Source organism: Actinia tenebrosa, unplaced genomic scaffold, assembly GCF_029948245.1.
Source record: "Actinia tenebrosa isolate PJP-AT-01 unplaced genomic scaffold, QUT_ActTen_1.0 PGA_scaffold0__85_contigs__length_37466705, whole genome shotgun sequence".
In the NCBI taxonomy this organism is placed as follows: domain Eukaryota; kingdom Metazoa; phylum Cnidaria; class Anthozoa; order Actiniaria; family Actiniidae; genus Actinia; species Actinia tenebrosa.
The window spans coordinates 25,646,305-25,668,872 of NW_028292569.1; the positions used below are offsets into that span (position 1 = coordinate 25,646,305).

Below are 22,568 nucleotides of genomic sequence, written 5' to 3' on the forward strand. Positions count from 1 at the left end.
CAACACCATCTTTTTCCGTCCACCCATATTATAAACAATAACAGTGTGCAGCTAGAACCAGCTGTCCTGCTAGCTTAGTATGAATACATTAATGGCATAAGTCACATGATGGAATAGTCGGTGTTGATTGGTGAGTGTTTTTGAGAGTGTTTGACATCAGCAAGGCCTGTACCGTTCCCATGAAAACACCGTGCCATACTTGCATATATACTACTATCTAGGTTCTTTACTGCTCTCCCCTTACTCAACCAGACAACACTCTAGCCAACCGAATATCAACTCTTTCAGGGTTGAGCGACCAGTTTAACCGTCTATCATGGCGATACCGCGTATTTGGGGGTGATTTTGAAGCGCTTGGCAAAGCGACGTCGATGTGGTACGAGGACGTGTAGATGCGCTTTTAGACCGTTCGTCGACGTTTGTTCCAATCTTACTTACCAAGGGACATTTTCATTTGTGTTTGAGTGGCTTTGGAACCGTTTCAGTTGCCCAAAGGACCGCTTCTATCGCTTGTGAATGAGCACAATTTCCAGCCCTAATGGGCTGTGCTCCTAGCATACACGTCTCTCAATCAGGAATAGTAATTCGTGAAGAAATCCGGGAGAGTTCTAGCCCAAGGCCTATAGTTTCTTCGCCTAGTGAGATAGTCGGCCATATTCGTTCTAGTTCAGACTCTGGGTCGCATATATCTACTTCGTCGTCTTCTCGCTATCGTGGAAGCTATAAGCGAAGTTATTATTCAGCCAGGGGCAGTTCAATAGAAGCGGAGACACAAACCCAAGACCTCAGTATGACAGAGAATATCAAGGTATAAAAAAGATAGCCTGTTCTGTTATGGCTAATACGGCAGCAAGATATCGTCCAATAGTTTACATGTATCTATCACACATTCAAAACACCTTTGTGCTGTTTTCCCCTCATACATTCACTTCTGTGATTTTTCCAGAGCGAAAAACGACCGGGAATCATGTTGGGACCTATGAAACTATACCAGCCAATTGTGCAGGTAAGCTCTCTCTTCAAATAAAAGCATATACTGCTTACTTTAGAACCCGAGTTCTTCTTTCGAACCTCCTGACCAATTTACCTTTCTTTTTAAAAAATCGCCGGTTTAGATTCAAAAATATTTCCCCTGAAATGCAATTTCAATGAACGATTCAATTTACTGATCGAATAATTTTGTTCTATAGCTCGATAAACCTAGTGTATTACTCTTTATGATATTCAGGTTTTATAGGTCGACTTCGCTGAATATAAAACCTTAGCATCCATCTTCTCAGTATACATGGTTTTCAATATAATTTTTGTTAATGTTAAGTAATATTGTCTCTGGATTTCCGATTCCCTATCCACAGATACAATTCGGAGATTTTGTAGAGTTTTTTTTCTCATTGAACTGACAGAGTTCCTCATGACATTTTTGGCTTCTCTGTTAAACAAAAAATATATATTCAAAATACGAAATCATTTCTAATTCTCTTTTTGTTTACCAAAGACTTTTTTGCTAGGGTAAGTAGAATTCACCATTGCTGTTGGTTTGAAATTATCTTTGCGTAGCTTGTGCTAAATCTTGAGGCTAAAAGATGCAAATAAGTAAGAAGTATTGTCAACCATTCCAAATCGATGGATTTTCTCAACTTTATGCATGTTTTAAGGCCGAAATTCTCGTTGGAAATCAATTTTTTCCCTTCGACGACAGAATTTTTTTCCTTTTTACTAATGATTCAATTTTAACCACTAAATATTAGAATTTTCATTGCAAAACCAGCTTCGCATGTCTTTTTTTCAGTTGAGATAGTTTGGTTGCATGTTTTTCCCTTTCACGGGGATTTGCTTCGCCGTCGAACGATTATCCTTCATCAAAAAACAAGTTTACATCGTATTATTTCTTTTTTATTTCGACGTCCCTAGAGAAAACTCTGTTCAAAGGTTCGACTATATAATGTTATTGAAATTTCCCCTTGGATCTACTGTACTTCCTTGGTGCTTGACGACGTAGGAGTCGGTCAGGGAAGCGAACAAGGGAAGACCTTGTTGCAGAAGCCAAATTTTCGAGTTAACGAAAATAAATAGAATATTGAATCAAGCTGAACAGTCTCTGCTTCCTCATAATATTTTTAATCGAAATTTTTTAGTTTCCTATCTACGGTTTCTTTACGTTTTTTGTTTTCAGTGCTTTCGGAGGGAGAATTAAGCTTAGTTTTTCTTTTTTTTTCTCGGTCAAAGTGGGAGCCGGTAAATGCAGTCGATAATATGCTGGTACTTTGAATTCAGCGAAGACAAATGTGCAAGAAATCTGTTTTCCAACGCTTTCTTGATTCGTATGGGCTTCCTAGAATACAAAACAAAACAAAAAACCAGCGCAAAAATGACCCTCTAACACTAGATATACAAACTTCGTTGTTGAACTACGCTTTTGTTAGTGTTTTTCCTTCAGCTCATATCAATTTTCTTCACTCTGCAGATTTTTTTTTCGCCGATTCAAAGGGCGTTCATCTTTTAATGTCACGCACAATTCACTAGTCCCAAAACTTTCTTCTCAAATTCTTTTTCCTCTCGTTTCGAAATTAGTTATACTTTGCACTGTCCTTTTATTATAGTTCAACGTTTTGCACTTTTTTGGTCGAATTGTTTATAAGCTTATGTCTTTTCTGACACATTTAATGGTTCCCCTCCCTACTATATACTTTATAATAGTGGCCAACAACATTTAATGATAAAAAGAAAGAAAATATTAATATCATATAGGTAATGTTATTCTTTGTTGCATCGTTTTATCTTCATGATCCCTATGATAACAAACAAGTTTACAAAACTGTTATTGCTACTTTCTTGTATACACCAAAAGGCTATACCATTTCAGAATATTTCTCAGCTGGTCAAACTGTATAATATACGTAGAAAAAAATTCTACTATGAAATAAGTATTTTCCATGGTTTTATAAACACCGAGAATTTTACTTGGTTAGAGTTGAACTGTTTTTTTTTAGCTAATGCCAAGGTTACGATGTCAAGCGCAAGGGAAAACGAAGAAAATTGTTGGGATGGGATGGCAAAGATTGTGTGCACAGTTTGTTGTTTTCAACAGCAGAATTCTGTAGTCTACTTGTTGGTCATGGACTGTTGCTTCAGCTGAAAAAGAGGCAAAGAAAAAACAAGAAAGAAAGAATAAAAGAAAGGAAGAAAAAAGAATGAATAGAAAAAAGAAAGCAGGAAAATGGAAGGAAAAAAAAATAAAATAAAAATTCATCTCATTTGGTTGGCGCAGGCTTTCACACTCACCAACTCAGTTCTTGAGTTCAGTGTAGTTGATCTCTTCATTCTAAATCTAAAAACCTTTGGAAAAGCATAAAGAGAATTACATATCTGGGATTATGAGCGATGAATATTTTATCAAGCAAAATGGAAAAAATGGACAAGTACAAGTAAATTTGGAATCAACCTTAGTCACCTTCTAGAATGTCTACACATTTAGGCTTCAGAAGACCTCTAGCTTTTGATCAATGTTAACTTTTAGGATTCAAATTGTTTCAAAGTCATCATACTATCACAATCTTTATGGTGAATTTCATTGACATTTGTTCTGCTTCTTGACAAAAACTTACACATTTAATGACAAAAAAATATATTTTCCAATGATGGCTTGTATTTTCCAGTACTAGAAAGTTTGAATTCTTTCTTAATTGAATTTTTCACACAAGCATTTTTGTTCCATTCTTCTATTATTTTTCACATTGGTGCTAGATTTCTGAGGACAGGTCAGAGAGCAAAATAAGATGCTTTGTTGAACTGAACCTGGTTTCTAACATGTGCATTACTGGTGTATAGTTGTATTTTAAAGTCATGAAGTACTAGTAAGCCTTTATGCTAAAATGATTTAAGATAGTATTCAAATCGAAATCCAGAATGGACTATAATGTTTGAAAGGGGCAGTTCATAAATTAGACATGAAGTTTTAAAAAAGCTATGTCTTGCCGTAGTTTTTTATTCAAAAGTTTTTATGATTCTATGCTGGTAAACATAAAAATTCTGTTGCTATTAATACTGGGTCTGAAGATGTGAATTTTATAAACTAAAGCACTACAACACCATTGAAACTAAAAGTGCAACTGAGAGTTAACTTGCTCATTTTGACTTATTATTGAATTGCAGATAATGCTAGTGTTTGCAAAGGAAGATGCACAAACAGAAAGTTTTGTTCAAGCTGCTGAACGAGGTGGATATAAGTATAGCATATGTAAGACGTTCGAGGCAGCCATGGATCAGTTCCTTAGCAACCAACCTGAAGTGAGTATCAAATCTTTCCCTTTTCCTTTCTCATGCTTCCTTGAATCATATTCTTTAGCTGATTTTCTTCTAGTTCCACAAAGATGATCAATTCAAAATTTCATTTGGTTACAATGAAAAAATATTGCCACCCTTTTAAAATCCTAATGCTAGTTTTCATTGCGATTTTTGAAAGAATGATTGCAATATAGATAAATTATATTAATCAAGCATTGCTCAGTTGCTTGTGAAATCTAAGGCTGGTTAATCCTTGTAACCATGTCAACAGTCACCAAACTATTGTGTTTGGAACCAAGATTAAAATTTGGTTATTAATAATTTAGCATTTTCAACTGTTCAAATATAATATGCTGTTCCTTTAGGAAAACCCTTGTATATTAGTGATTGCAGTTGTAGTTTTGCATGTTTTATTCTACTACCATGTACAGTTTATGATTAAATAATTAAATTTCTACAAATATTATTTCTTTAATACTCTTGATTAACTCAAAGGACTTTTTTCACATTAATTTATGAATTTCTGCCTCAAATGTTTCAACTTAAGTATATTTTTTCAAGTGTTGTTCATTACACTCTTGTGAAGTTTGAAGATATGACATGTTTTCATGTCATAGACATTTTTGAATAATCTAGAATCTCAAATTTGTCATCTCTTTATTCGTCACATTTAGCCGAGGCAAGTAGATAATTAGGTTGTTTACTAGCTATAAGGAATGAAGGCTACATGCTATCTTGTGTTTGTGTTGGTCTCTTGATTTTGATTACTGTATATTGAGACTGGATTACATGTTTTATTTCTTGTTCTAACTAGCAAACATGGTGTCTTTATATTGTTTGTAATTTAGAATTTAATTTAAATACCTTTGTAATAGTAATGAGCACTAAACTACAAAAAATCTTTGTTGATCTTTGACCCTATGCTTTGTGAGGCATCTTGTAAGTCATTAGGATTGATTAATGTTTGGTAAGACAATAATGTCCTTTAACATGTTGATCTTTCTTCTGTAGGTAATCTTCATTGATATGAGAGACTCTTCCACCATTGATGGTGAGAAGCTATGCAAGTAAGAATTTGAAAAGAAGTATTGAAGTGTAAACAAGTATAATAATTGTGTTTTTTTGAATAAAATATAGCTAATCCTAAATATGTATGCAACAAGTCAGTCATCCATTAATGACGTAATAAAAATAAATCATTGAGAAGCATGAAAAGATTAATCTCTTGTCTGAAACTGCCAAAGCATTTGTTATCTTGATCATCTTTAACAAGAAAAAAATTATAAAGGACAGGGATAATCCTTAAATGAAATAATCAAATATTTTGTAGTCTACATCCAATTGTGTGTAGTTATAAAATCTCTTCTTGTGTACATTCCTTTAGCGCTTTGTTATTGTATTGTGCATTATAAAGTTACAGAGGTGTGGTTCATCACGAATTTGTAATTTTAGTGGTTTTTTCCTGTTGAATACTTTATCTTTGAGATTGTTTATTCTATGATATTATCTTTATAGAGATATAAATTTTGTTTTCACAGAAGCATGAGAACAAAACGACCAAGTGATAGCTCAACTATCATAGCAGTAGTTAAACCTTGGTATGTGATTCCCTGCTATGCAGTATGTGTACTCTAATCTTATTCGTCTATAGTTACCGTAGATTACATCTTTGTCAGTTAAGAGATATGTAAATTTTTCTGTGCCTGTGCATATCTGTAAAGCCTAGGTTAAATTATCAAATATGAAAACAATTACTTATAATGAGTATGTACACTGTGATCAAAATTTTCTAGAAGTTTATAACACTGGAGAAACTCATTTAAAAGCTATTTTAACTTCGCCACTACACCTCATCTACTCTTCAGGGTTAGGGGAAATTTGAGGGCTGAGCCTAAAACTTTTTGCAACATATTGTGATCAAAATATAATACTTGTTTTCACAGTTTCATTCATTGACCACAAATAAAAGTTCCAAGTTGAGGTTGGAGTTGCTGCACAGCATAAACTAAAGTTTTGCTATACACGGCAACTCCAACTCCAACCTCAACCTTAAACTTTTATTGGTGGTCACTGAATGGATCATTGGCTTTCTGTGGAGCAAGAATAAAACCTTTTTGTACGCACACACACTGATGCATATCATCCTTCAAAGACTTAAGCCCCCCCAACCTCCTAAAAATCCGGTGTTATCACTGCTTCTTTAATCAGTGAATCTTTAGACAATTAGAAAGAAAATATAGAACATTTTAGACCCACAATCATGTCACCTATCCAGGGCAAAACATGATTGTTGGTCGGTAGCCAATCATGATGAACCGGCCAAATTAGTTTTAAATTGGTTATAGCTCATTTCTGGCTCGACATTACTAGTCAAAATGACCGGCAAGGCTAAGACTCGACTGGACAAGTTCCAATTCTGGGCAGACATGGCTTGGTGACTGTCCATTATTTGGCCCTGCCATCCCCCCTCCCCCCTGATAATAACATACAAAGACACACACACAGCCATATGTAAATGAAAGATTCCTTTTAGTCCTAGGCACTCAGATGAGCCTTCTTTCTTACCCTTATTAAAGACTGGGTTTGATAGGGTAAGTGGAATAGTATAGTATGATGTACTACAGTATACTATAATCATATGAAATGACATGCTATAACACTTAAATGGCTTTCTATAGCAATAAATGTCTTAAGTGCAAAACATAATAGCTGTACTAACTTACAACATGTACATGATGTTATACTCTACTTAAATGGCTTTCTATAGTAATAGTTATTATGAGTTGGAAACATATTTACTTACAACATGTACATGATGTTATACTCCTTAACACTTAAATGGCTTTCTATAGTAATGGTTATTATAAGTTGGAAACATACTTACAACATGTGCATGATGTTATACTCCTTAACACTAATAATAATAATAATAATTACATGTCTTAAATGGCTTTCTATAGTAATGGTTCTCATAAGTTGGAAACATACTTACTTACAACATGTGAATGGTACTATATTCCTAAAAATTGAAATGGCTTTCTATAAGAATGGTTATGTTGTGCATTAAAAACATGTGGTACTGCCTTAAAGCATATACATGGTGCAATATCCAATAACATTTCACTGGCTTCCTATTGTTGTCTGCAGAATTGTTCAATTCATTATTCCCACGGTTTAAAACTTTCTAAATGTTTTATATCATTCTATTGCAGAGGTTTATTGAAAATACAAATGTTGGTGGATGCTTTAATGAGCTGAAAATGTTAGAATATGGGGAGGTGCGATCACAGTTGAAGTTACGGTATGTTTGGAAATGTATTGATTATTGTTAATTTTTTTTCTGGCTGGCATCCTAAGAATCCTGGGTTCTGATTGGCTTCAATAATGGGTGGTATTTTCAACATCTTCCTGCGGTCCAGTATCCTGACGTAAGGCTTACATCATGCAAGCGTACGCACATTATTAAATGGATTGTTAAACAACAAACCAATTACAAGACTAGTGAAATGGGAAAAAAAAGTTATTTGAGGTCCTAAAATTGGTCAGGATAGGAAAAACCTCTACGTTTGGTCTTGAAAACAGATCTCAGCCTAATGGCCTCAGGTCCTAAACAAATCATGTCCGCCTACACCCACCTATGTATTCTTGATGTTGACGTCATTATATCTTTTTATTTTCAGAGCAACAGCATGTTTTATAAATGCAATAGAACATACCCACGATGCAGTAGAGATAACAAGATTAGATCCAGATAAGTCTGATAATCAAGTCCATGTAGAGGTGAGCAGCTTGACAACATGTGCTAACAGGTCACATTATTCAACCCAATTTAAAATGAATACTGTAAATGAAAAGAGCATCTCAATTTTAGAAGGAGGAATTTCAGCTCATAATGTCAATAGGCCCTTTGCAGCTCAGTAATCATGTGCTTATTAATTCACCGAGAGCAAATGAATGAACATCTTGATTCCCATGGGTGAAATTTACTGGACTGCAAACAAACTTTCTACAACCTGTTTTGAGAGATCGTAATAAAACTGCATTTCGTAACACACTGGATACACAGTCATGTTTTCATTCAGTTCTTTACAAGTAGCTAAAAAGAATCACCAATTTAATATAAAAACAAAAATTTTGCAGTCCAGTACAGACACGTGACCGTTAACTGCAAAGGGCCTATTATTGTACGATAAATGACATTAGGAATGAAAAAAACCTTTTCTTAGGATTTGCAATGGAATATGTTTGGCTGGCAAGCTATTGTTAAATAGCAAATGGCCTCTTAGCATGATTGTTGATGATGATACCTTTAGTAAAATAATCCTTGTTTGGTAAAGGTTAATGGGCACTGCAGCTTCCAAAGACCTTTGATGTTACAATGTAAAAACAGGAGAGAAGTTGAGAGAGATCTAGAGGAGATTGATAAAGTTACATGTGAATTTATGAAATATGTTTTTGTCACTCGGTAAAGATCTATATGTTAAGTGTATGCTACACTTAACATAAAGTTACATGTGGTTTTTATTACATGAATTCAAAGTGTTTATTTTCCTCTCAACAGTATGTGAATCCTGCTTTTGAGAAAATGACAGGCTATTCTAGGCGAGATGTCATTGGACACACACAAAAACTGATGTACCTAGAACAAAGCAAGCCTGTAAGTATTCATATTTCTTTTTTTAACCTTTAACCTTCTGGGGTCTTGTGTTCAGATCCTAGTTGCGGCATCACAAGTGAGCAGAGATTGTTTGGTCCCTCCCTTGATTCAAGGGTTTTTCTCTGGGTTCTCTGGCTTTCCTCCCTCCACACACTAATTTCCAATTAGATCTTTGAATTAACTAACCAAGCCCTGACTTTTATCATCCCAGATCTTTATATGTAAAACATCTAAATGCTTCACTGTTTTCTTAAATTTTATCTTGAATTAAATAATAATACTCATATTTTATTTTTCTTGAATTTAAGGAATTATTTGAAGCAATTCTTTCACAACTGAAAAAGGGAACAGTAAGAGCAAAAATTCTCACCTAACCATTCCTGGTGTCAAAAGTTGTATCTTCTCATGAATGCTGAAGGATTTTAGATGCATTGCATGTTGGATTGCAATTCATTATCATAAGCTGTGCCATTATCAAAAAAACCCTGGGCCTTGTCCACACTATGCCAGATAAATTTGAATCAGAATTTTTTTTTATTTGGTTAGGCCTACCGTCCACACTAGTCCGGGCGAATCCAGAGGAATTCTTCACTGAAAACGAATTATTTTTGAATACGGTCTCCAGAGTGGAACATTTTGAAAACTCTGGCTAGCCATATTAGTGTGGACAGAAAACATTTCGTATCTGAAATTTTTCAAATATGATGATGTCATGATTGTCATGGGAACATGGCGGGAAGGCTAAAAATTCACTAACCTTCAAATTCCTAACCTTTATTATCCCAGTGAAATATAAGGTATTGTATTATTATTGATGCCATGCTTTTTCTTGCAGACTTGGGAAGGTTCTTTTATGGGGAAAAGACGAAATGGGGAGCAATTCTTACAAAATGTTCATATTGTACCTATCATAGGGAGGGGAGGGTAAGTAGAATGATGTCTATCATATAGAGAGAGTCAGTGGCTATACTTGGAGGGGAGGGTCAGTAATATTGTACTTGTATTAGGAGGGTAGGGTAAGTTGTATTTTTGTAATGGGGGAGGGGTAGGATAGTAAAATTAATGAAACTCAATACATGTCCAAGAAAAGGGATGGAAAAATGTTTTATTCACAGTTAGGGAAGAGCTCTTAAGGTTGATAATAATAATAGATGATGGAAGGAACTGATGGTAGTTTGTACTCATTTTTTTGATCACAGGAAAGTAGAACACCATGTTACTGTAAAAAGAGAATTAAAAGAAGCAAATTCACTGCACAACCAAGTCAACATGAACATGAGTGTAAATATGCATATGGAAACAGTATGTAGTCACTCTTGATATTTCAAGGGTGGATCCAGGGGGGGCAAAGGGGGGCTGAAGCCCCCCTTCAGCAGAAAAAAAAAGCAAAACAAAACTGAAGAATTAGATGCTTTTTTATTGTTTTCCATTGTGTTGATGGAAGGAACTCAAATAGCCACCCCTAAACTCAATTAGCCCCCCACCCTAAAATTTTGGCTGGATCCACCCTTGTATTTCTTTCTATATCATGGGACTCAAGGGTGGTGAAGGTGTGGAAACACCTCCTCACCTCTGGGTAGACCTTGAGTTCACTCCCTGTTAGGTCACTCACTTGATCCAAGGTGTTTTCTCCAGGTTCTTCACTGTTCCTCCTCTACAAACCCTAACAAGCTAAATTCCAAATCAATCTGTGAGTTAGCCATGCTCTGACTTTGATCAACCAAAAGGTTGTTTCAGGGATTGATTTGTGAGTTAGCTGCGCCCCAACTAGATCAGCCCAGAAGTTCTTTCAGGTTCTGATGAAAGTTGAGGCTTTCACGACATAAACCTGACTGGTTATCGTTCATCATATTCTCCATAACATTTTAATATTCTCCTTCTCCTCAGCCTAGTTCTGGTACTGGCCACAGAGATCCAATAGATTATAGTAGTACATTACCTAATGGTAAGGAATTAGAACAGCCCTCTATTGACTACATGCTCTCCTTGAGACCACCACAAATCTGTGAGATATATTATACTCTTCAATATACGTTTCCATTTTATAGTGTTATTATTATTATTACTGTATTAGTGAACAGAGCACGGTGCTGATGCCATCTGCATGCACAGGCAGCTTTGCAAAGAAGTTTTAATATGATTCTCAATTAACGGGAAACACTTTTTAGAAGTCAATTAGGAAATGAAGTTCTAAGTAGTCATGATCTTACATGGTTTTAATTTCAGGGAATCTTCATCGGCGGCCATCAATGACATCCAGAATAGAAGCACCAATAACGAAGGTTTCAAAATATTACTTTATCAACTCTCTGTTGTCCTCTGTCAGCCAGCTGATAGACTGTTGTCATGGAGACTGGTTTTCTTGGTTATTAGTTGTTATGGTAACATGCTGATTGTGTGTTTACTTATTCACAGGTTATAAACATGCTTAATGCAGCTCAAGAAAACAGCCCATCGTCTGTTGTCCAGGCACTCGATAGAGTCATGGTAAGATGCTATACCATTTGATAATGATTAAGCATTATTATTATCAAACATAAAAAATTTAAAAAAAATTACAATTATCTTTTTTCCGTCTAGATTTTCTTAGATTTAGTGTGTTTTTAATCTTATTTTTATGAAGGGAAATGCATGTTAGTCTATAATGATGCTAAATGACATTGTTATTGTTACAAGGTCATTCACAGCTAGGAAAGATTTTTTGGGGGATGGGGACCTTCTCACAACTAGTAAAATACTTCATTCCCCTTCACTAACAAAACCTGAAGAATTTTAAATATTCAATGCAAAGCAGACTGTACCTCTGGTTAGTGCTTACTAACTTTGATAAAGTATTCTGTGCTCTTATTGATCGCAAATGTCTCACTCTACTGCTTGTACTTTTTTACAGGAAATACTCAGAACTGCAGAACTGTATTCTCCGGTATTTGCTGGGCACAATACTATGGATGCTGATGATGTCATGGCCATTGACCTTGTTGGAGGCTTAATGAGCAATGTAATAACCTGTGAATTACATCTAATAAGCATTGTGTACAAATTATCCTTCCCCCCCAGAGGAATTTTTTAAAAAACCCACTACCCCCTACCCCAGGAAATTCCAATTTTCTTCAATGCAAACTCTGTAATTTTGTTCTTTCTCTGACCATCCCCCCACCAAAATTCTCTGTGGGTGGGGGAGGGGGTAGGAATAATTTCTGGAACTGCACATTACCCCTTTGTAAATTGACTAACCTACATGTGGGAAGAAAGACAACTGGAGAACCCAGAGAATAATCTTCAAATCAAACGCCAGACCTAACAAACTTAAATATGGATTCATGTCCTCCCTGTGACACCCTTTTTGCTATTATTGCCATCTGTATATTTCTTTTGCTAATAATGTAAATAAATTCTACTCACATGTAATTCTTAGTCACTGCCATTTTCATAAACATGCATACTCTGTAGTTGCGAGTTCCAAGCTGAAATTTGGTTTTTTGTAGCCCCAGTCAAAAATATGAAGGTACTGACTGATTAGTTTTGATTGACGGCAGGGAAAAATCAAATTTCTGTCTGCAGCTTATAGTTAGTGAGTTCACATGTTTATGAAAATAGCATTAAGGAATCAAACCTGATGTGAGCGATGAGTGCAATACAAGGGCAGATCCAGGGGGGCAAAGGGGGGCTGAAGCCCCCCCCCCCTCTTCAGCAGAAAAAAATGATGCTTTTTTATATTGTTTTCCATTGTGTTGACAGAAGAAACTCAATTAGCCCCCCCCCCCCCCCAAATTTTGGCTGGATCTGCCCTTGCAATACCATTATGAAATCCTTGGTTCCCTTAGAATGAACAAGTTAAGTTTCCTTTCCTACAGGGACGAAGAAGATCTGGTTGTGAAATACAAAGATCAAGTCATCCATTTCACCCATCTAAAGAAAGTGGAAGACTAGCACACATTAGTCATGCACCTGAGATTCCTGCTGAAGTTAGCAGTGCCATGGTTGATGTCGCTGATTGGGACTTTGATATCTTGAAGCTTGAAAAAGCCTCCAATCACAGGTAAGCTGCTTGATAATGATGATCCGCTACGCCTCGAGTCTGTATATCGGATACAACACTCATATTGTAGATTATTTATCAAACGTCTAGGTTAGTTCCTTTGTGTTTCGCTAAAATTTTCAAGATAAAAGTGAATCTGGCCAAGAAAATCCATCTTAACGTTTATGCAAATGAACAGGATTCTGTATCTGATTTACAAAACTCTTCACGGTTGTGATTTCTGTTGTGTTTTCCTCATGAATTATCAATGAGTTTAATAAGTAATATTTATTACATGACTGTGAATCTTAGAGCCTGGACACTAGCAAATCGAGCAATCTGATTGGATAGATCGCATCGCAGACTGGTCTAGATTCTCCGGTATTAACCCGTCCAATCGCATATTAATCTTACAGCAAAAACATTTTGTCCTTTTCAATGAAAAGTGGTCATATAATAAAACTCTTATCAACCGAGCTTGGTCGGACTGTACGGGATAATCTTGACCTCAGTCGGGTACAGACCTTGGTCAAGATTATCCCGTACAGACCTCCCGCTTGGTTAATAAGATCTAAATACGATATGAGCAGCTGATCTGTATGGGATTTACAAAAAATTTTTCTTCACTATGAATGACAACCACAGTCATAATGCTTTTGCTGTAGTTAACAATGTTGATGACATTGATGATAGTGACGATATTGCTGCTACTGTAACTTCTTAATGTTGATTGTTGTTTAATCACTTTTATTTCTTTTTTAGGCCGCTTTACTTTCTAGGGATGAAAATCCTGAACAAGTTTCGTGTCTGTGAAAGGCTTAACATATCTGAAGAAATAATGAAAAATTGGTTACAGGTAAATACATATCCCTATTTTGCAGTTTGAACTCTTACCTGTAGGGACTTCGAGGTAAAAGATTAAACATAAGAAAATGTGAAAATGATTTTCAAGGTACAGGGAGTAGAGGCCATGTCACTATGTCTATGACAGTCATACACAGGCAGCTCCTTAAATGATATATTAATAATAAATAAATGATAAATAAATATATCAACTTTGTTTAGAGAGGATAACACTTGTCAGTAATGCAACTGATAAACTCTTGGTCCTCTTTTGAGGTAGTCTCCAGTTGAGTAGGGACAGGGCAGATATTAACGTGGTCATCGGAGCCATGTGAAGGTCTTACTATTTGCAGATGTAATTAGAAAAGCAGCACCTTCTCCTCAGTTATTTTAAGACCCCAAGTGTAAATCTGGCCAGGACTTGAACCGTGACCTCACAACAAACTGATGCTCTTACGACCTGAGGTAAATGGGCAACAGTTTAACAAAGTTGTATTATTTTTCAGTTAATAGAAGCTAATTATCATCGGAAAAATGCTTACCATAACTCTACACATGCAGCAGATGTCCTACATGCAACTGCTGTTTTCCTGGCTAAAGAAAGAGTGAAGGTAAGGAGAAAAACAAAGAAAAATGGGAAAAGGAAAGAAGTACATGAAGAACAACAATAGGAAAGAATGGAAGAAAAGGAATGGAAAAGAAAAAGAAAAGGAAAGAAATGGGAAGGGGAATGGAAAGTAAAGGGAGGAATGAGAAAAGAAAAAAGAGAGGAAGACCCAAGTAAATGTTGCACACATTTACAAGTTTATAAATTAAAACTAAGGAAGAAAGAAAAAACAAACAGAAATAACAAAATAGGAATTAAGTGTGCAGTTATGATTAAAATAGTTCAAACTTTCGAGTTAACCACTATGAGGAAATGGAAAGGAAGAGAAGAAAAGAAAAAGGGAAGAAAGGTAAAGGGAAGGAAAGCAAAAAAAATGGAAAGGAAAAAGGGAAAATATGGAAAGTGGGAATATATGGGAAATGGGAAAAGGAAAGGAGAAAGGCTAATCAAATGACTTTATTTTTGCTACAGGCTGTGTTAGAACCTCTAGATGAGGCTGCATCTCTTATAGCTGCTATTGTACATGATGTTGATCATCCAGGGTATACAAACTCTTTCCTTTGTAATGCTGGAAGTGAACTGGCTATTCTTTACAATGATATAGCTGTCCTCGAAAGCCATCATGCTGCCCTTGCATTCAAACTTACTGCTAGAGAAGAGAAGTCTAATATTTTTAGTGGGCTTGATGTGTAAGTAGAATAGATCATTGTTGATTTCATAAAAATACCATTGTCAAGGCTGCAAAGAAGTGCCAGTCATTAGACGAGTGTCCAGTGAAAGTAATGACTTGACTGGTAAATGATTAACCTTGACCAGATATTTGACCAGCTACACTTGGGTTTTGACAGGTCAAAATGCTTCTGGCCAGTTTTCTCTGTCCTGACTTGCTTATCAAAAACTTATTTGCAGCCTTGATTGTATGTCGTGATTACAGACTCATTTACTCAGGGTTAGCCTCATTTCAGTGTCACAATATTCACAATTACCAATGACAATGTAAAGAATGCACATCTTCAACAATATAAACACTTTGAAATGCTATGCATATTCACTGGAACGCATGAATATTGAACCCTGAACCCTGAGCAATAGAGAATTTGACACTAGAGTATTTGGGGTCGGTTATAGTGCAGTTTTCGTATGACCGTGAAAAGTTCACGGCACGAACACAGTCATGACACAGCAAGGGATATGCCAGACCAATTACATTTCATGAGATTTTACTCTGTATCCAATTAAATCCCTGGAACACGGCATAAACACAGCGCAGACACGGTCACGCCAAGGTCAAGGCAATGCAAGACCAATCACATTGCGCGTGGAAAAATCAGCCAATTAAAATTCTAGAAACCATCACAGTCATGGCATGCCACGCTTACGGCACTGAGCTTTCACAGTCATACGAAAACTCCTCTAAGAGTATGAACACATTGTACTCATGGAATGAAGTGTTATCTCCAAAACTGACAAAACACTGTTATTTCTTGTGCCTAGTGAGGACTTCCGCACCGTTCGGCAATCAATCATTGATATGGTGATGGCCACAGAGATGACACGGCACTTTGAACACTTATCCAAGTTTGTTAATAGTATTAATAAAAGACGGTCATCAAGTATGGATGAGGTTCATTCAGTGGTAAGTGAACACTCGATACCTGACAACTAACTTCAACAAATCAGTCCTGTCTCCCTCTACCCTAGAGAAAAGGAATTGAACTATGAAAATACATGTGTTGCCAATGGACCTTGCTCACGTGGCAGCCATGTTGACTAGAACAATAGATTTTTCCATGCATATCCTTGCATTCAAGTGCTTGAGAATAAATTTAGGTGGGTTAAACAAAGGGTTTTATTCCCATGAGAATAAACATGGCTGCCATTTGAATAAGGTTCATGGGAATGGTGGTTATGAGATTTCTTTTGAAGATATCTTTACAAGATTTCTATTCTACCATAAATTCTTAGACATTACATCTACACTGTCAATGGGAATTTTAATCTCAGGCACCCCCAGGACCCCCAGGGGATGGTAGCCGACCACTAACGTCAAAAAATCATCCTTCCCTCCCTTTCCTGCTATAAGGTCTTAGACATTACTTCTATACTGTCAATGAGAATTTTAATCTCAGGCACCCCCAGGACCCCCAGGGGACGGTAGCCGACCACTAACGTCAAAAAATCATCCTTCCCTCCCTTTCCTGCTATAAGGTCTTACACATTACTTCTACACTGCCGATGGGAATTTCAATCACAGGCACCCCCAGGAACCCCCTCAGGTTTATATCCCTCCCTTAAGCTGTTTAATTGGTACAGAATCTTACCTATCGAAATTACTTCAACAGCATAGTGGACGTGACACCCCAGACTCCAATACTTCGTCAACTACGGCATTGACTACTCCAGAGAACAGGACCTTAATCAAAAGAATGTTAATCAAGTGTGCCGATATTGCTAATCCTGCTCGGCCAAGATACCTTTGTAAAGAATGGGCTGAGAGAATAGCAGAGGAGTACTTTTCTCAGGTTGGTATACCAGAAAGAAGAGCAAAAAGTAGCTGAAAGTAATGATTTCTTTAAGGGTTGATTGTGGGATGGATGTGGGGTGGGAAATTGGTGCGGTGTACCTCTAAGGGCACCCTGTGTCCTGCACTAGCCTGCAGGCAAAAATCTCAAATAATACCAGTAAATATTTAGCTGGGATTTTTTTCAATAATTTATTTATTTATTTTATTCAATATTTTAACAGGAACATTAATTTAGCACAGGCTGGTTTTAATAGAGTCCTGCATAAAATAAATATAATTACAAAGTAAATAAACACTACATGAATTACAAGTTACATTACTATACAATATATTATTAATCAAAACTAGACAATCCCTTATTTCTAGTGTTTAAAATGGCTCTAAAATAATTGTTGTTTGTTTGTCACTAGACGGATGAGGAGAAGAAGCGAGGTCTTCCTGTGGTAATGCCAGTGTTTGACAGAGCAACCTGTAATGTGCCACGGTCACAGGTAAACTTAAACAAATCATTCATAAACTACACACTTTTTATAGAGTACTCTTAGAATTATCCTCAATATTATGATGTGAACAGAAAAGCACAAGAGAACCTCTCATGAGATTATTTGGAATTTGGAAAGAATTTTTTCATAAATGTAAATGTATTCTATGTGGATTGCATGGAGTGATTGCTCAGTTTTCTCAGCCAGAGGCTCATGTTTAAGGTAGATTAAATTGAAATTTAGTACTCAAGTTTTAGGGAGGAAGGAAAAAGGATTAGTTTTGCGTCAATAGTAAGCCAGCTATCACCTTTGAAGGGGTTCTTGCATAAGGATCGCACTACGTTTATCATAATTGCAACTGCATTTTGTATAGTGATTTAATAAATGATTTTTGGATCGATCCAGTGCTTATATACCAGTATTAAAATGTTCTTTGTTGTCTTTGCTTAGGTTTGGTTTATAGACTATTTTGTCAGTGACTTGTACGACGCCTGGGATGGTAAGTCATGTGTACACTGGACTTGATTATGTCTAAATTATTAAAAATCTGGATTGGAAATGTAGGAGAAATCTGGTTCAAAGAGATCTCAATATACAAGACATCCTCATTTAATGAGATAAATCCTGATTAATTCTTATGAGCTCGTAGTTTATTAGTTTCAAAGGTTGGAAGCCGAAAGCTCCAATCATTAAATATCTTAACCAGAAACAATAATTTTGATAATATAATCGTGGATAATTTTAAGACAATGGGAAGCCATTTTGATGTTATGGCATGTCGTACTGTGTACTCACTGTAAGACAGTACTATTTGTTCCCCTTAAAGACAACTCTAGTACAGCAGTAATATATTTATATTGTAAATTTAAATCTCCTCATGCCATTGCAAATTCTATTCACAGCATTTGCTTATGTGCCAGAAACCATTCGGCATTTGACAGATAATTACGATTATTGGAAGAAGAAAGCAGATGAACTTGTGAGTCCTGTCTGAATTGTAGGTTTGCCAATGAGAACTGTGCTCATACATAAGCTATACTTTCTATGATAATGATCCTGATATTGATATAAACTAAGATTAATATTCTTCAGCATTGGATGTTAGGGTTGTGTTGGGCAAAGAGTGACTCTGAATGATGGCCTCTTACTTGCATGATGGCCTGTGATTTGACTACCACTACCAAAATGCTTCCTGAATTTCTTTTATTTTTTAATTCAAATTAATTTTATTGCCTCTTGACAACAGTAAGACAGTTGGTGCTTATTAACTGAACAAAAGAAAGTGTGCAAAGGATTCTTGTAGTTGTAGTTAATGATGCCGTAATGCAAGTGTTCTATTTATATCAAATCAAGTTGGTCACTTCCTCAAGAAATGAAGAAGAAAAAAGCAGCCCAGATTGTGATTTGATTTTCATAGCCACTCTTGAAAAAATGGCAGAAGCTATGGAACTGTCAGTTGTTTAGCATGTTATGGATCACATTGTCCCATTAACTTTGCTTGTATGCCTTTGAAAACTGATTTGTACTGTAACTGCATCCCATTGCCAGAGACATATTCTTTTTTAGACACGCAAGTTGCATTCTGGTCCAGCTGCAGCGAACAATGATGATTGTAGTACCCAAGCTAGTCCAGAATGCATAAGATAAAGGAAATTAGAGATTGCTAAGTAAAGCAAGATGGTTACATCATAGTATCATATTTGATAAGATGTACCTTATATTCCATAGCATATGCCATGGCCGTCTTTGCCTGATACACTCCATAACATCCTTTGATGATGTCAGAATGTGTAGTTCCAGGAATCCATACCCCTCTCCACAGAGGAATTTTTTTAAAGACCTCCCAACCCCCGGAAATTCCAATTTTCTTCCATATGACATACAAGCTCTGTATTTTTGTTCTTTCTCTGATCCCCACTACCCCTCGGAAATTCCAAATCCCTCTTTATTTTGGGTGGGGGGGGGGGGGGGTGGGGGTTATGGATAATTTCTGGAACTAAACAATAGAATAAAATGAAAAGTTTTAATACCAAGGCTCTTGTGTTGGCAAAGCAAATGTGACAATGACAATGACACCAAAATTTTCATGCACTTAAGAAAAATCAGGAAAAAATGTTAGATATGGTAAATGAGATAGATAGATCAATTGGCTTTACATTTTCTCAGTTCTATGCCAGCAAAAGACATTGAATTACCTTCACAGTAGACTCTATGCTTGTGGGGTCTTCTGTGTTTGTGCATGAGCACAGTTGATATTTCAACTTTTAAGGGGTGTACTGCCTCTAATATTTATCCACTCAAAATATTGGTCTAAAAAAAACAACAAGTGCTGTCAATCAGACAGAATTCTATTCAAAACTTGTGATTCAGTTGATAAACGTTTTCACATAAGACTTGGAATGATGTCAACCCAGCAATTAATAGCAGTATTGCACAACTTAATAAGACTGTGCAAAAAGAACTGTGCAAAAAATGGTATTTTTTGAAGTGTACATACCTGTGTACTACACAGTGGTTGTGTATGAAAACACCTCATTTGCAGAAAAATGCAATTCTTTACACGACTTTTTCATAATAATAGTATTGAATTGATTGTATTGATGATCATATTTCTAGGATGCAAAGCGTGCAGCCTCCCCTTCGAGTCCAACCACCTCAACCACAACTGCAGGCAGTTCAGCTAGTACTGCGCTCAATGCTGCATCAACAGTGTCATCCACATCTGATGCCAGATCATCTTCGATGACATCCTTGACATCCGTCTAACTTAACCAGGCAACAGTGTACTTGAGCACACTATTTAAAACGTCAACTACTACAAGAGAGATATCTGATATTATACTATGAAAAATTGTAAATAGCATCCCTTTTGGAGAGACACAAAGAAGATATTCTCTATAACAAAAATGCTATATTCTATTTATTTCTTGAGTGAAAAAAAATTTTTTTTTGTTTGATGAAATGGACTATACATAAAGTGAACCTATAAATACTGTGTTTTAGATCAAAAAATCAGAAATTTTCACAGTTGAGGTGAATTGACTGACAAAGAGCAATGCCGACAGCACATTATTTTTACACCTGAGACCATGATTAAGGGGAACATACTCTATCATGGAAAAGGTTTCAAAAAAAAAAAACACTGTTAAACACTGGTAAATGCTATAGATCCTGAGTCTAGAGTCTATGGAACTGATTATTTTGTCCAAAAAAAAAAAAAAAACAATTTTCCAATTTGTTATGGGATCAGAATTTTAAATTATGAAGCAGTATCATCTTCTTGGCATTGCAGAATGGTGATACTGGTCACGATTAAGTGATTAGTATCAATCATTTGCGAATCAACAGATATTGTAAATAGGTTGAATCAGTGTTGAGAGATTGGCAGCTGTCAATCATGATTTGTGACAGCTGTGGATTGTCAAGGAAATGCTTAGTTCAGATCACACATCTCAATTGTGACTGTTAGCTTCCTGAAGTAATCTTCAAGGTTGACCAGTACAGATTACCTTACTTTAATAGAATTATAAAACCCTTTCTACATGTTTCTAGCTAGAGCTGTTAGTAAAAATCAGACAAAAAGCTTGGAACAGCACAAATTAATAGCAGTTTTTTCAACCTTGTTGATTACTACAGTGTACAAAACCAAATACAATGACATTCTTCATTTTCCTTTTGTTTATCCCCTCGTTCAGTGGAATAAGTTTTGGTTCAGTAACGCAGGATTTGGTGATTTTGCCTGATTATGGTGTAATATTAATAATATTATAATACAGAAATTGTAGAGATCATAGTAGTTTTTGAAAATTTATCATATTATACAAAATGATTCATTAATATTATAAGATGCGTATTAGACGTATTGTTATTATGAAAGAAAACTACAACTACGAAGCAATATGGGACATGTCGTTTTATCGACGTTAAGGTATTGAACAGTGTATGTAGTATATAGTATAATTAACTCGTTTTTCTATTTTTAATGCTTCCTCGACTGCTTGTAAATTAACTTTAGGTTCTCTTCATTCTCTTTCAAAGCAGGATTTTTAGTTTTACTTTGTAGCCTTTAAAGTGACCTTGATATAAACTTTGTACATGTTCATTCAAGGGTTTCTTTAGTCCTACAGCTTTAGACTGCAACCCATTTAATGAATTATTGATAATGATTAATTTTATCTTTCACGGGGGATAGTCAGGTGACAAAATGATATTTCAGAGTTGATTATTTTAAAATCATATTTATACTTGGTAAAATTATTATTAATAAACAAAACCAAATACATTGCTTTATTATTTTCTATTATACAAATTCCCAAAACTTATTCACTCAAATTATTTTGCATGTTGTCACCTGAGTGCTCATCCCTCACAGAAGTTTCAATTTCAAATTCCTTCGTCAGTAGTAACTGCTGAATGTTTTTAGTTTCATCTTTATTCCAATGTTGGCTGATTGTATTTGCCATAGCTTTTGGCATATGTAATAATAAATCATTGTCCTGTGGTCCTTCTCTTACGTATACTCTCACTGTACAGCTGTAAGGAGTACTAAATTATGGTGCTTTTATTTGAGAAGTTTATCAAAAGCTTGTTGCTGTGCTATAGTTTGGTACTAATATTATAGATACCAGTATGTACGACATTCTGAAGTAAAAAAGCATCAAAAAATTGACTTGCTGTTGGATACATCTTCATCATGTTTGGGACCACAAAAGAGTGTCTTAATAGGTCAGGTGGAGAGGGGTAATGACACTGACTAATCGAAATGGAGGCCAAGATTCATAGTTTTATTAGACCCCTTGCATGTGACGTCAAAGCAGCTCAATTTGGAGGACAAAACAAAAGAATTTTTATCTCCAGAGAATTGGAAACCTATTTTTATGTCCTCCAAACTGAGCTGCATTCTGATGTGCTGCAAGGGGTCTTTTTATTCCCATTGATATTACTAACTTGTTTCAACTTCGCAGTCTCTAACATGTCATTATTTTAGAATGGAGTGCCGATATAGAGGCAAGAAAGGGTTCACTTATAGCTTTGTGCTTCTCACCCACTACCCCTACAACAAACCAGGAACACCCACACCACCCCCCTGGGGAACCACCATAAGCATCACCCCTCCACCCACCCAGAAAAATTCCTCTAATGTAAAACAATTT

At 35.8% G+C, this 22,568-nt stretch overlaps 1 protein-coding gene across 4 annotated transcripts; it reads left to right on the plus strand.

Annotated features, from left to right (window-relative positions):
* The first annotated feature begins 164 nt into the window (after positions 1 to 164).
* Positions 165 to 22,084, plus strand: LOC116306638 (high affinity cAMP-specific and IBMX-insensitive 3',5'-cyclic phosphodiesterase 8B). Of its 4 annotated transcripts, none has more exons than XM_031716716.2 (26): positions 165 to 808; positions 947 to 1,006; positions 4,153 to 4,287; positions 5,296 to 5,351; positions 5,823 to 5,882; positions 6,818 to 6,875; positions 7,497 to 7,585; positions 7,965 to 8,064; positions 8,846 to 8,941; positions 9,250 to 9,291; positions 9,777 to 9,865; positions 10,141 to 10,243; positions 10,829 to 10,886; positions 11,168 to 11,223; positions 11,357 to 11,428; positions 11,832 to 11,939; positions 12,796 to 12,980; positions 13,722 to 13,815; positions 14,309 to 14,413; positions 14,881 to 15,098; positions 15,904 to 16,045; positions 16,752 to 16,931; positions 17,344 to 17,424; positions 17,866 to 17,914; positions 18,318 to 18,394; positions 20,032 to 22,084. In XM_031716716.2, exons 1-26 carry the CDS (start codon positions 539 to 541, stop codon positions 20,179 to 20,181), a joined length of 2,733 nt encoding a protein of 910 aa, XP_031572576.1. In that variant the 5' UTR covers positions 165 to 538; the 3' UTR covers positions 20,182 to 22,084. The 4 variants fall into 4 exon arrangements, with proteins under 4 accessions (XP_031572576.1, XP_031572577.1, XP_031572579.1 ...); XM_031716717.2 differs by having other exon boundaries at positions 10,141 to 10,222; XM_031716719.2 differs by having other exon boundaries at positions 18,318 to 18,412; positions 20,032 to 20,174.
* Positions 22,085 to 22,568: the final 484 nt, after the last annotated feature.